At 38.4% G+C, this 15,163-nt stretch overlaps 1 protein-coding gene across 15 annotated transcripts in view; it reads left to right on the plus strand.

Annotated features, from left to right (window-relative positions):
- The window catches only part of MCTP2 (multiple C2 and transmembrane domain containing 2), a 264,268-nt gene that overhangs the window by 125,653 nt on the left and 123,452 nt on the right, over nucleotides 1-15,163 (plus strand). For 14 of the 15 annotated variants that reach the window (XM_037734892.1, XM_037734897.1, XM_037734898.1 and 11 more), the window contains 3 exons: nucleotides 2,074-2,238; nucleotides 4,421-4,551; nucleotides 14,043-14,229. In XM_037734892.1, coding sequence (XP_037590820.1) covers nucleotides 2,074-2,238; nucleotides 4,421-4,551; nucleotides 14,043-14,229 — 483 coding nt within the window. The remainder of the gene's footprint in view (nucleotides 1-2,073; nucleotides 2,239-4,420; nucleotides 4,552-14,042; nucleotides 14,230-15,163) is intronic. The other variant, XM_037734928.1, reaches the window with a different exon arrangement.

Here is a 15,163-nt window from a genome sequence, read left to right on the forward strand (position 1 = left end):
ATAGTTAAAATATTCCTATATGTATATTCTCATATATATATATATATATATATGAATATATATATGAAGTAAGAAGGAATTACTCATGTTCACCAGAGAAGAGGATATTTCTTTGCTTTTAAAATTCTTTCCTCATCCCCTTCTGTTCTGTCTCGGCACCTGCAAAACGTGTGTGTGTGTGCGCACGTGTGCGCGCGCGAGCGCGCATGTGCACACGTTCATGTGTGTGTTTTAAGAGAAAAGTTGCATGGATATTGATATGGTCAGACTTTGTGTCCCCACCCAAATCTCATCTTAAATTGTAATCCTCATAATCCCCACTTGTCAAGAGAAAAATGAGGCGGAGGTAATTGAATCATGGGGGAGATTTTCCCCATGTTGTTCTCATGCTAGTGAGTTCTCAGGAGATCTGATGGCTTTATAAGGGACTCTTTCTACTTCATTCGGCACTTCTCCTTCCTGCCATCTTGTGAAGAAGGTGCCTTGCTTCCTCTCCACCTTCCACTGTGATTAAGTTTCCTGAGGCCTACCCAGCCACACTGCACTGAGTCAATTTAACCTCTTTCCTTTATAAATTATCCAGTCTCAGGCAGTTCTCTATAGCAGTGTGAAAATGGACTAATGCTGGTATGAAGTCTGGGAATATGTGTTTTCTTGAATGTATTTTGTTTAAGGTTGTCATGCATGATCAAAATGCCTAGTGTGGCATTGTTGCATCCTTTATTAAGAGTGGTGGAGTGGCCTGGGTTCGATGAGGTAAGCTGGTCTATAGTGACTGTGGTACTGACATACCATTTGTTGTGATAAATTGTGACTAATGGGTGTCCGAGCAAATTGGTGTCTAAATGATCCGGAAGATATAGTTTGCGATGACAGGAATGAATATATAGTGTTAGAAAATCATTGCTTGACGATGATGCTCAGCACCATTTACATTCTTCAGCCCATTTATTTCCCCTTCAATAAAGAAGCCTATGCTTGTGCCATTTCACTTATTGAACGGACATTGTAAATGAACTCTGCTAACTAAATGCAGCATGTGGATCATGTGGGGATCCCAACACAGACAAACTTACCATGCAAAGGCATGGTTGAGACCATCAGGAAAATGTGAATGTGCACTGTGTATTTAATATATTAAGCAACTTATGGTTAACACCACTGAGTGTGATCACAGCAGGATGGTTATGTAAAAACAAATAGGGATTTTGGTTTAAGATATTTCAGGCAAAAAACAATGTAGGCATAGGTAATACAGGATTTGGAAGACAGTGAATCGAGTGGTTAAGTACTTGGAGATTTAATGTACTCTTTGTACTCTTCTCTTTACCTTTGTGTATCTTTGAAAATTTACATAGTGGAAATTAAATAATGAAGTGTGGCTACTCTGTTTACAATTTAATAACAGGACCTTTGCTTTTTCCTACAAGGTATATATGAATGTGAGGATTATGATTTAGAAAAGGACATAAAAGTTAAGCTACTGAACCCCTCCTGGGTCCCAGGTGCAGTGAGATGTACTTCATACACCCGCTTCCCCACTACCCTCACCCCAAGGCTCTATTTGGATTGTGAATCTTACGTGGTATAGGGCTTTTGGTAGTAGCCCATGGAATAAAGGGAAGTGGGGACAGAGTCAAATGTGAAAGACAAATTCAGTCATTATTTCTGAATGCCCACAGATATTTTGCTTCCTTGCAAAGCAGTACCTTGTTTTTGTATAAGATCTCTGGTTCCAGAATGCCTTTCTTCCTCTCAAACTATTAAAATAGCTAAAGGCCCATTTGAAGGAATCCCACCAAAGAGAGTATCTGGGTGGGAGTACAGGCCAGTGCCAAGTCAAAGTGTTGCATATACTCATCCTTCACTATATTATTACAGCCCCAAAGCTTGAGAAGGAAGTCACATAACTGTGACGGCAGCTTTGCAAAACCAGTGAAAAATAACACTTTTCACCAGGCAGGGAGGGATTTTTTTATAATCAGATATTGAAAGTTGGAATTCCTATGATCACCAAAGTCACTCTCAGGAATTATAAGCAAGTTTATGTGTCATCTTTATTTTTTGCTTTAGTCCTCTTTGATACGCAATCTACGGCTGTCTGAGTCCTTGAAAAAGAACCAACTCTGGAATGGGATTATAAGTATAACTCTGTTGGAAGGGAAGAATGTCTCAGGAGGAAGCATGACAGAGATGTTTGTCCAGTTAAAACTGGGAGATCAGAGGTATAAAAGTAAGGTAAGTTCTATCTTTCCATAAGGAGAAAAATATCTTTAAAATGAAAAAAAATTTAAAAATTATTTCTTACTTTAAATTTTACAAAAGTAGAAATAATTTCTGTTTAGCCCTCGTAACTACATCAAGGGGCAGGAAACAAAATAATTGTATAGATGCAGTCAACTAATGTGGGTACTGTTTTAATTGCTTAGTATAGTTCACATTAATTACTATATTAATATAGTAACCCAGAGCTAGAGAAAGCTTATTAAATCATATATTTGGATGCATGACTTATTTTCATCTTGAAAATAAGCAAACTGTGATTCATAGAATGTGGGAAAAGGATAACTAGTCTTCAAAATGCTACAAAGTAGAATAGTGTAATATGTGATATTTGGGTTAAAATACGTGAGATAATTAAAAACATTTTCAGGATTATATACCCTTTGCTTTCTCTTGCTTGCTAGTCTTTACACCAAAAATAGTATCTAGTGCTGCTATTTTTTTTCTGTGATTAAACGTTATGATAAACTATCCAAAGTATTAAAAGTGATTCATTTTAAATGAAAGTAATGGTATTTTTAACTGTCTTTAAAAATAATTCATCCTATTCCAGCGATCTAAATTCCATTTAATTTTTAATCTTAGTAGTTTGCTGTGGATTTTATTTTTAACACTATAGTCTTTAAACCATGATAATTAATTAGTTTTACATAACTGTCAGACAGGAATATTTCCTATTTATGGATTGAGGGAGCACTGGAGCACTTAAAAGTTAAATCACTTGCCAAACGCCACATAGGAAAAAAAAATCAGTGGACGATTTTGAAAATAGACCCGAGGATATTTGCGGTTTGGACTTTCTAGCATCGAGGACATAGCAGATACAGACAAGTTGGAAAATGATTTTGGGAGATAAGAGGTTGTGTGCACTGCCCAATTTTCAGTGCAGAATCAAATATTAGATGTCATTTACTGTAGCACAAAGTAGAGAATTGAGGCTCATATTGAAGAATAGTTTACAAAAAATGTGAAAATTGAGGGCTCGTTATGACAGAAGTATGCAGATAATTACTTTAACCAGGTAATTTCAGGCTGGTGAGGGTATCCAGGGTAACCATCTCTCTCTGCTAAGATTTCTTTAGCTTGCCAGGGTCAGACTAAGGCTTTATGGAAAAATTATTCATCACTAAGCACATTTAGCCCTTTGGACTAAGGTGAAGTGTAGAATTAGTTCAGTATCTGCTACATTCCCCCTTCAGGAATACACTGCATTTAATTTGTAGCCTAACAGGGTCCCCCCATCCCCAACCTAGTTTCTAAATTCTGTGATCCAATATATTAAGCCTGATGTGAAAAACAGCTGAAATGATTTTACTTGACATTGGCTGCAGCCGAAGTCTGAGCTCTCCATGTTTTTCTCATGCAAGAGTAGTTGGTACCAGCATTTAATACCTGACACTGCACCCATACAGCCTAATCCTCCGGGACCAACATTTTTGCTCACTTTGTATTCACAAATTTAGTCTCTATGTAAATGAAACCAAAATGAAAATCCTGCCAATGAACCAAACATAGAAGCAGTTTGAATCACTTTCGAAGAACACAGAAACACTATTGGAGTTTTCAAGTCAGTCTTGTTAATCTTTAGGTTTGGCTGCAGTGGAATTTGCTAGTCTTCCTCCAATTCTAGTGACTGGATTCACTAACTTTAGATTTAAAAATAGGTGGCAATATGCAAGTCGTGGATTTCTCATTTAGCGCCTCTGACAGATGTTAATTAAGACCCCAAACTGTTAATTTATATAGTTGGTAAGCTGGCACTGAATGGATATGCCAACAAAAGTGTTACTTGCATTTGATTAAGCAATTAGTGTGATCTCCTGTAAGATGTCTGTTGATATATGTCCGCTGTGTATGTATGTGTATATATAATTTATGGTTTCTCGTGAGGTAACGGTATTCTTTGTAACTTGGTGGATAAATTATTGGATCCAGTGGGCAGCTAAGAGAATAGTAATGTTTTGCCAATTCTTGAAGCCACCAAGTCCCTTTCATTCTAAAAAGGGAAGTTTACCTTTATAAGGGGTGAGGTCCATCATCTTTATTTCCTGCAGTTTAATAGTGAAATTAATGTGTAGCTTCTGTAGCAATGAATGACATTTTAAGAAAATAAATATTATAACTGCATGTTTTCTAGACACTGTGTAAGAGTGCAAATCCGCAGTGGCAGGAACAGTTTGACTTTCACTACTTCTCTGACAGGATGGGCATTTTGGACATTGAAGTGTGGGGAAAGGACAGCAAAAAGCATGAGGAACGTCTGGGCACGTGAGTCGCCTCTGCTTTCCAGTGGTGGGAGCTTGTTTCTGCATGGGGCTGGTTCTGAGAGATGATCTTTATCTGTTAAGGGCTGAGGGCACCAACTTGCATCCCCCACCCCAGAGTGAGCTGGATGGCCAGTCCTAACTGGGGAAAGTTTGCTTTGTGTTTTTGTTTGTTTCATTGGGAAATGTCATTCGATATTGATTAAAATAGTGCATGTAAGGAATTATCTAAAGTAAGTTAACCTGCCATCTCAGACTATTTGAAACATTTTATATAAGTTTCCAATATACCCTATAATTTTGGTTTTGCTACCTACTGACATGTTATATAATGTAGTAAAGGTCTAAGAAAGGCTAGGTGTTCCCATGATGGAAACATTTTGCTGTCCTAAGGAATGGAATTTGAGGCCAGTTCTATTTTCTTTTATTTCTTTACTTCTGGACCCTCTCAACTTAATTGAGACACTCACATGTGTAATGAACAATAATATCAATACGATTGCTTCTTCCTAGGGTTGTAGTGAAAAATGCAATGGAATGAGGCATCATAGGTTCTATAACTGGCATGTAGTAAGCAGGAAGGAAATGTTCGTAGAAGCACAGATCATCTTTGAGCTTCGGAAAGCACTTTGAGTTAGTGATATCATGCTCATTTTATAGATGATGAAATGGAGCTTTAGAAGTTTAGACATGACTTGACCTTGGACTTAATCATGAGCTCCAGAGTCAGGATTTTTTGTTTTCAAAGACCAAGTAGTTTTCTCCATCAAATCATTTGCCTTGTGTTCATTCTGTACACATACCATTTGTGCGCAGATCTTCAGTTTAGAACACAGATGTCAAATGAGATCCCAACCACTATGGAGTGTCTTTTTCAAAGCTGGATTTCGGGTTCAGAGAGATGCCTTAGGGTCACCCCCTGAGGGATGGGAGGGCCTCCAAAACCTCTCCTCTGCGGCCAGAGCATCTCAGGTTTTGCCTGTGCTCTATATTGGGATTCTATTTGAAGAAAGGGTTTTGTTGCTGAAAAATAAAGATTGAAAACCACCTATCTAGTAAAAACCCCTTCATTTTACAGATGAGGAGATGCAAAGGCCCAAGGAGGTGAATTTTTTTTTTCATCAGCAATGTGTTTAGAGGCATAAACAGGTCGAGCACAGCTTATTCAATACCGCTGCAGGGCTTTTTCTCGGTAAAATACTTAGCACAGTGTCTGACTGCTTGTTGTCATTGACTCATCCCACCTCAGTAACCTGAGATACTGCGTTGGGAGTTCAGTACCTATGGAACGTTGCTCCAGTGCTTCTCAATATTGGTGCCCTGTTGCATAGAACTGTCTGGCATTTTGCAGGATGTGTAGCAAACCTGGCTCTCACCTACTTGCTACCAGTAACTTTCCTTGATGACTGTGTGGAAAACACACAAGCATATGTACGCAGACGCATGCACACACAGCATGCCTTTGTTCCATAGCACATGTCCAGACACCCCTAGGGGACCAGCACTGCCCCCACTTAGGACCTCTGGCCTCACCCCCCACATCTCTAGTTGTATTACTTTGCACCATCTGCACATCCCTAATTCTATGCTTATCTGATAGATTGTAGTCATTTCTTCCTGACCACCTCCCAGCCAGGTGTGCATTTAGAAGCAAAACTACTTCCTGTGGTCCAGTCTTTCACAGACATGGCCTGTCGGATGACTGCACTAACCTTGTTTCTCACTTCTACACCTGCACAGGGTAACTGAGATAGCTCAGGTACTTCTCAGTATCGCTGATGTTGTCACCACTGTGATATACCAGGACCCTGCCAATACCGATGGTGGGAGGATTTGAAATTTTGTGCTAGTCCAAGGAGCAAAGATCAGTTATGCAAATGCAGAGAACTCTGTGTCCCAAATGTCATCTGGACAGTGGGAACTGGGGCCTCCTGTGATGAATGGCCAGCGTGTTGTTTTAGTAGGTGCAAAGAATAATGCCCTTGCATTTCACAAGTCATTGTGCTGTCATGCTTCCTTCACATAATAGGAAATGCTTTTCCAAATGAGTGTTGGGTTGCTTCACAGAGGCAAAAAAAAGCAATTTAAGATGTCCCTTGTAATCCATGTTTTGTCATTTGGGCATTCATTTATTATTTTAGCTATTTCCTGTTTGTAACCGAGATGTATACCTGTCTTAGTGGTCATTCTGTTCTTCCTCTTCATGAATTTTAAAGAATTTTTTTTTTTTTTTTNTTTTTTTTTTTTTTTGGTATCCTTTTCCTTTTTCCTCTTCTGTAGTACAAAAGATAACAAAAGTATCTCTTGGGAGCTGGCTCCACTGCTTCACCCTGCAGCGAACTTGCAGGTGGGGGATATCTATGATAAAATATCGACTGCTTCTCAGACTGAAAGATTGAGCTCGCATAGGCACATCACTGACATGCTACTTATAGTTCCTTCTTCGTGGCTATTGTTGAAATATTTCAAGGTTTTTGTTTTAAACACATTTCCTTTGCTTTGCGATCTTCATTCTAAGACCCAGCTATTTTATTTTTCAACTGTTGGGAAAGCCTTTTTGCATCAGGAGGCTCTCTGCTGGTGCAATGTTTCTTAACTGTCTCTTCTCCAAGGCCTGTCTCATGATTTGGTTTTGGATAAAACGTTGATGTTCATAATGTAGCATTGGAATTAAAACTCTGGATGGACTGTCTGGGGAAATTCTCTTCAAGGAAGCCATGTAGGCAGTTTAGTGGGAGGGAACGAAAATCAGCTCTGGGGTCACCTATCCTGAGCTTGCTGGTAATCACGCTGTCTGCTCGCCATGAGACTTAGACAGTGGATTCCTGTGGAGTCTGTCTCTGTATCTGTAGAATGGGCTCACTGGCCAACTGGCAGGGTCATCATAGCTGACAATAACAACGTCTGCTTGACTTTGTTTATTCCCTTGCACATGCTGATGGTAGGTATTCATTAGTATTACTAATTTTGAGATTTTTCAGCATGCAAACTATAGGTCCTCACACCTTGGGAACTCAAATTATGGAATTTGAGAAAATAAGATATGACTAGTAAAGTTCAACGTATTTTTTTTTCTCCAAAATAGCATATAACTTTTTGGTATTTTTTAGTAAAAGCAAGCAGTGACCATCATCAAGGACATGGTAGGAGGGACATCCATGGATGGAAGGGTTGTGCAGTATAGGTCAGCCTGAACTATACTGAAGTTTTATAACCATGTATGACAAGGCTGGAGTAGTGGTTGCTCTGTGTAGAGAAATCACATTGGCACGAGTAGGTTGTTAGCTTGGTGATGTTTAAAACGTGGACCTGCCCAGTAGGTCCCTCCTCCAGGCTCTCCTGAGTCATGTGGATCTTGCTGACTTTTCTTTGTTCCATAGTCCACCTACCTGCAGGTTTCCCCTGAGCCACAAGTAATTCCTAAAATCACTGGGGCTGGTGAGGTGAAGGTGCTGGGGTAAGATTCATTATCCCCTGAAACTGTGTTGCCTACCGATTCCAGTGTTTGTTCATGGGCAAAACAAACAAAAAAAGCATCTGATCTTGAATAGAAACAGTGAGCTTTTAGGGGAGAGTAAGACATAAAGCTAAGTGTCACTGGCTCCAACTTTTAAACAAAATGTCAAGAGTATGAATAGAGGGTAATATAGATGATTCCATTTTGAGCCATTTCAAAGTAATCATATCGATTTCTTAAAGTATATTTTATGTTTCAAGGTGATTCTAGAGATTAACTCATTATAGAATATTCCAGACTTAATTTAGTTTGGAAAGGTTGAGAATGGGAACCCACAAGCCCATTTGGACTAGCCTGCGTCAGAGTCCCTCCTCAGCCCCAGATGGTGCTGTATAAAACGGCTCTGACATTCTACCAGTTTATTAGTGGCTCTGAGGCAGTGAAAAATCTGGGCTGGAGTATTTCTCTGGACAAATTGCACCCTATGTTGTTGATCTGCTTTTACAGCCAGGCTTGACACATTCACCATTTTCCCTCTGTTCTCCGGCTTCCTTAGCCTCTGAGATTTACAGCTTTTAAAACTCTAGCACTCTTTTCTGGCCCTTGTCTTCAAGTTAAAAGCTGACCAGTCTGTAATATAAAACATAGAATTATGGTAATGAATAAAAGGTTAAAAGCTATCATGGCAAGTAAAACTTGAGCAGGTTTGTCTGACTGATATGGTAAAATTATGTGTTGAATTAAAACATTAAAATGCTGTGGGATTAATGGAGAAAGACAGGAACGGGAGGTCAGAAACAATGCTAAATCAGCACATTAATTGCCTGTGGGAGGTGATTTTAATATATGCCTATTGCAGGAAAGGGGGAAAAAAGTAATTTAGTTTGTTTTCTTCAGGTGAGTAGAACAATGGCATTTTAAATCTGAGAGGCACCTAGTAAATACATTTATTTCAATTTCTCTCCTATATAGGGGAAGAAACAGAGGCTGCAAAAGATTTAGTTCACAAAAAAACACTATAATTTGGAGTTTTTGACTTCATGAGTTTTGTTACAGCACTGACACTCTTTGTGCATTCAATGTGTATTCAACAACATTGTGTGTTGGCAGAAGGCAAAGTACTTGAGGATTCAGTGGACAGTGACACAGAAAAGGCTGCTGTGCTTGGGAACTAAGTCTTGGGCTATTATAACTAAGCAGGCAGTGCCAGTAGGTGGAATGAGGACTGCGGGTCCTGGCATTGTGGATACCAGTTTGGGCTCAGAAGAAATTAGGCTTCCTTGAAAAACAGCGATCTAAGCTGAGACTTGTAGGAATGGTGGTAGTTAATGAGGAGACAGGAAGAAGAGCTTTCCAGGAAGACGGCACAGCATAGGCAAAGGCTTGGAGAAGAGAGAGAACTTTCCCTCTGAGAACCTTGATGTGGTGAAAAGATCAATGGTGTCACATGATAAGGCCAGAGAAGAGGGTAGAGGGGAAGGCACAAAGCCATTGGATTCCGTGCCCTGCAGATGAGCAATGGGAGTTCCTTTCTAGGCACTAACACAGCAGTGACTTGGCTATTTTGATCCCATAATGTAAATCTTGTTGTTGCAGTGGAGCTCCTATTGATTGAATTTTTTAAAAAGTTGACATTAGAATAAAAATTTCCTGGTCACCCAAAAAAAAAAAAAAAATTGGCAGAATTCTTCTTAGCAATTGAAGCATTGCTAAGAAGATGAAAAGTGGCTTTCTGGCAAACCTGGTAATAAAGCCAAACTCATAGATGATTCATCTTTCATCTGGTTCTCTCCACTGTACCTCAAAGCAGAACTGGACCATTGCAATCAGTGTCTTTTTTGTTTGTAAAGGTCCAGATAAAAGAAGACAATACCTTTATTTTCAGAAAGATAGATCCATTCATTAGAGACCAACAGACCAAATGCTTTTGTTACTGGTTTCACAGGAGCATTAGGAAGATGCAGGGAAGTGGGGGAAAAGCATCTTGGGCCGTAATAAAAACTGGTATTTTCTTTTTCTTTCTTTCTTTCCTTTTTTTTTTTTTTTTTTTTTTTTTTGATAGAGTCTCTGTCGCCCAGGCTGGAGTGCAATGGTGATCCCAGCTCGCTGCAACCTCCACCTCCCCAGTTAAAGCAATTCTCCTGCCTCAGCCNCCTTTCTAGGCACTAACACAGCAGTGACTTGGCTATTTTGATCCCATAATGTAAATCTTGTTGTTGCAGTGGAGCTCCTATTGATTGAATTTTTTGAAAAGTTGACATTGGAATAAAACTTTCCTGGTCACCCAAGGGCCAGTGTGTTGTACCTTCTGAATGACCATCCAAAGAAATTTAGTCCCTTTGTGTGTGAAGTCATATGTGATGCCACTGGAGCGAACCAAATTGGTTTATGCTCATTGATTGAATTCCTTATATAGATGCCCTGAGTGTGTGTTTTCCATATTGTTTCTATCAGACAGAAGAGAGCAATTTGTATAGGTTTTATTGCTTTATCCATTTCATTGGATATTTTGACCAGAGTTTTTGGGCTATTGTGAGTTAAAAAATTGACATTAAAAAAAAAAATGTTGTGTAATTCACCACCACTAAATTACAAGTATTTCTGTAGTTCAAAGGTCAGCAAACCAGGACTTGTAGGTGAAATCCATATGGCTGCCTGTTTTTTTAAATAGTTTTTTTGGGAAAAAATGTCTTGTTCATTTGTTTACATTGTCTGTTACTGCTTTTATGGTACAAAGGCTGATTTTAGTAGTTGCCAAAGAAATCTTACGGCCCAAAAAGCAAAAATATTTACTTATTGGCCCCTTACACCTGTCTGTAAGAGAGAAAGAATATTCTGTACCCTGCCAATAAGACGTAGCCACAAAGAGGCCAGAAAAGAGCAAGATGTCACTGGTCTTCAAGAGTGACTGGAAAGACGTAAGTGACCAACTAAATTATTTAGTATTTTTTCAGAGAAGAATCCAGTACACTAGTGAAAAAGAAGAGGCCTAGATTCTTCTTTTGAGAGTTTTCGTATTGCAGATGTTTTTGATGAATGTATTATGGAATGTTTACATCTTAAATACTTTAGATATTGGTCCTTTTGTCTTTGAACTTAAGAAAAACCACAAAAAGCCCTTTTGTTCATCTGATATTTCTCTTTTGGAAGTTTGGATGAGTATCATGGTTAACAGTATTGGCAATTCGAGGAAAAAAAGTCCTTTTGTTAAAAAAAAATTCAGCTGCTTTTCTGATAATGCAGTAACCTCTTACTAGGTTGGGATTAGTGAAACTAATTCTCTCAGTCTCTGACTAATGTCCAGGGCCTCTGGTTTTCCTTTAAACTTCATAACAAAACTGGAGCAATGTAGGCTGGAGTTGAAATTGGTGAAATATGAGGCCTGAAGAAGGTTTTGTATGAAATACACGTTTTCTTGGTCCATCTTCCTCCTTCTTCCAGAATGTGGAAATACATGGGGACACCAGGTGGATAGAAGAGTTACAGAATGTTATAAAAAGTCATATCAAGGGGGACTTCTAGGGTAGCTTTATATTAATTCTTAAGACACTTATTTCATGTGGTGGGTCAGGACCTCTAAGAGGTGAAGTCATAACCCATGCGCAGAAAGACCAAGTTTTAATTTTGATTGACATGATGCTAATCTAGCAGTTTAACTCATTCTTTCTAGCCATTGAGAAAGTACAAGTAAATATTTGGCTTGTTTTACTCGTTAGTTATCAAAGAATGTAGACTCCATTAAACTGATGGCTAAATCATCAACCTGTTGCTTATAGGACATGAATATCTAAACTGGAAATGACTATTTTGCATGAAAGTATTCATTCTAGTTAAGGGACTAATATTTTTTAAATGACATAAGTGTAAGACATTCATAGTAGACAGAAAAGAGTGAAAAGCTTGTGAAAATGTGTAATTTTGAGAAAAAACCCAATATTTACTTTGCATTTCATCTGGTATGTGGTTCAGCTTTTACTTAAAATGACAAACTGCTCTGTTTCAATAAGTTGAGCACTTAAGCAGTCACTAGGACAAATTTCACAGTATTTCTAATTATGGTAATACTGCTCACAGCATTATTAGATTACTCTAGAATTAATATCAGGTTCATTTTGAATTATCCAAGAAAAAATGTGTTAGTGCTTACTTATACATTATTTTTGACCCTCAGACGTTATGAGCTGTCAGACCACTTGTGTCTAAATAAATTTCGGCTGCTTAAAGAACTGACAAAACCACCATCCCAGCAAAGAAGACAAACATTTAAAGGACAAAAATAAATTGCCATTATTAATGGTATTAAAATAATGTGCCATCAACAGGCTATTGCTAATTTGTAACAATGCGATTAGCAGAGAAAATTTCTACAAATTTGGATTATTTATTTTTTCATAAGAAAGAGCTTTATTAAATGAAAGTGTATGTAACAGTGTAAAATAATGCTTAGCAAAGTATTCCTAAGTAGAAAAACTACTGTAGTGTTGGTTAAGAATTTGTAGGGACTTACTTTATTAGAAATAAATGGCGTAAAGCACTTGACATTTCTTTCTTTCAAAGCAAATTTGGTTTCCCACTTGCATCATGCTTATGTAATAAAAATATTTAATAACCTATTTTTTCATAGATAGTAATACAATTTAAACACATTGATACAGAAAAATTGTTTTGATTCAAATCAGAGGATTTCTTAAAAATACTTTTTTTTTGTAATCTGTCTCCCATAGAAAAATTTGATGACTTTATGACATGCAAAAGCTCTAATAGCCACTCCCTCCTATAATTTGGATCACTCTTGGTAAATAGGAAATAAATGCCCACTTATAATTAATTATATAGGCAATATTAGTATATAAAATATTTTAAAATCTTAAAGTCTAGCAGAGTCTTTTAATATAATATCTATTGGGGAAACTGATTGCAAGCTTTCTCTCAAATTTCTTAAAGTGGAAGTTTTTGTCCACTTTATATAGCATGTTCATTTATCTGTTTGTAATTAACTGCAAACGTACAAAGTCCATTGATGGTTTAGGGTAAAAATCTATCCTTATTGTTCATTCTGGGAAGCAGTGGTGGTTCCATCCTTTTCTGAGGTCTTGAATATTCATCTTATTCTATAATTACGGAGGGTAAAGGAGAATGTAAAAAATGACGTCTGGGAATACCATGCCCCAGTTTACTCAGCCCCACCTATTTCACCCACCTGCAAACATAAACAGAGCAGGTGTGGTCCAGGCAAACCCAGAGTTGTCAGTGTTAAGGCAAATAAATGGCCTAGCACCTCAGTCATCTTTTTTGGTGTTTGCTTCTGTATTTAAATGTGTTTGAGGTTTTCAACATCCCCAGAACATTGGCTGTTAAGAGGCGGAAAACATACAATTTATAGCAGATGGGTACAGCCTTTCCTGGCAGGGCTGCTGAAATGGGATCAATCAACAGCACTTCATGCTCCATTTGTCTGAAAGAAACCCACCTGGGGAAACCCTGTGGAACTGTGCCTATTAGGAAAACACCTTAACATGTTTTTTAAAGTAAAAAATCACCAGTTGGCATTCATCAGGAAGAAACCGGTTTCTCCATTAACCCTCTCCTACTTGTGTTTCTCTTGTCTTTTTTTTTTTTCCTTCATGTTTTGAACTATGATCCTTTATTCTCTCTACTCATAAAAGACACAGCCCAGGGAAGACACACAGAATGCTCACCCATAAGACTTAGGCTTTCAAACTTCTTTCTCCCTAATTTTTGATCTTATCTTTCTGCAGACCTTATTTGGCAAAGACCCTACTCCTCTCTTTTCATTTTCCATCTGCCCATGCTGCCTTCTTTTTGATTTTTCTGGACTTCTTCTTCTCCTTAATTTTAGAGTGTGTTAGGCTGGGAGGGAGCATTATGAGTTGGGGCAACCTTCACTGCTTAATACACCTAAGACCAAGACAGAGTGAGTTTTGGGGGATGATGAGGTAAAAGCCAGGTGCTTTGGAGGTACTGCAGTGGCCTTGACTTAATAACTTTTCTTTGTCTGATTCCTGAAACTTTTCCAGGTGTAAAGTGGATATCTCAGCACTCCCTCTGAAGCAAGCCAACTGCCTGGAGCTGCCGCTGGACAGCTGTCTGGGGGCTCTCCTTATGTTGGTCACACTTACGCCTTGTGCGGGGGTCTCTGTCTCTGATCTGTGTGTCTGCCCGTTAGCAGACCCCAGCGAAAGAAAGCAGATCACCCAGCGATATGTGAGTGTTTTACCTTATTGTACACTACCCTTCCTCCCACCTTCTCTTTTAAAACAGTCTTTATTAAAACAAAATGTCTGAATTGAAAAACTGCATCAAAAGAGATCTTTGTCCCAAGTTTCAGTGTATGTCATAAAACAAGACATCAGACTTAGGGGTTAATGCATTAGTGAAAAGGTGGCAGTAGAATTAGAGCTGGTCTTGCTCTTTTAAAAGCCAACAAGGTATTCTGAATTTTTAGCTTTTAGCAAGTCTTTGGAGAATGTTGAAATCCTCAGGGAAGCAGACTCCTGCTTAGCCGGTCTGTGTGTGTAAATAGGACTTTTAATGTAAGTTCACAAATAACTTTACCAGCCATTAATGTTTGCAATGTTATGGATACATTTGCAGGACTTCTTAGGATCAAGTGAGAGCCTGCTCATGCCTTGTCAAGCAGTAGCACTAGGTGGACATGAAGGACCGCTGATCTGAACTACTCTGGATGATAAGAGCAGTGTGTGATTTCTCCCTAAGTAGTTGCGATGTCCTTAACAGTCCACTCAGCATTTTTAAATGAAATGGCTGTGTCCTCTTTATTTATTTTTTGTACCCTGGCTTTCTAGGTGCCTTTATTTGCATTCTGCTTTTATCCTATCTTCTTTATAAATCGATATGTTTATTTTAGTGCCACACAGGGAAGGCATGTTTTAGGAAAGTGGCATGAAAATGAAGCAAAGATGAATCCCTATTCAATGGCAATATCATTCTCAGCATAAACTTCAGTGTTTTCAAAATCCTTCACTGTGTAGATGTATTGATTAATTGAATAATTCTTTATCTTCGGGAGTGCATGACCTAGCCACATAGCTCATTGTCAATGCAGATTGCACATGAGAGCTTGGCATACTGTGAAGGAGGTTTGACACAACTCACTATTAACATTCTCTCTGATTAG

This window comes from Cebus imitator, unplaced genomic scaffold, assembly GCF_001604975.1.
Source record: "Cebus imitator isolate Cc_AM_T3 unplaced genomic scaffold, Cebus_imitator-1.0 Scaffold19, whole genome shotgun sequence".
Lineage (NCBI taxonomy): Eukaryota > Metazoa > Chordata > Mammalia > Primates > Cebidae > Cebus > Cebus imitator.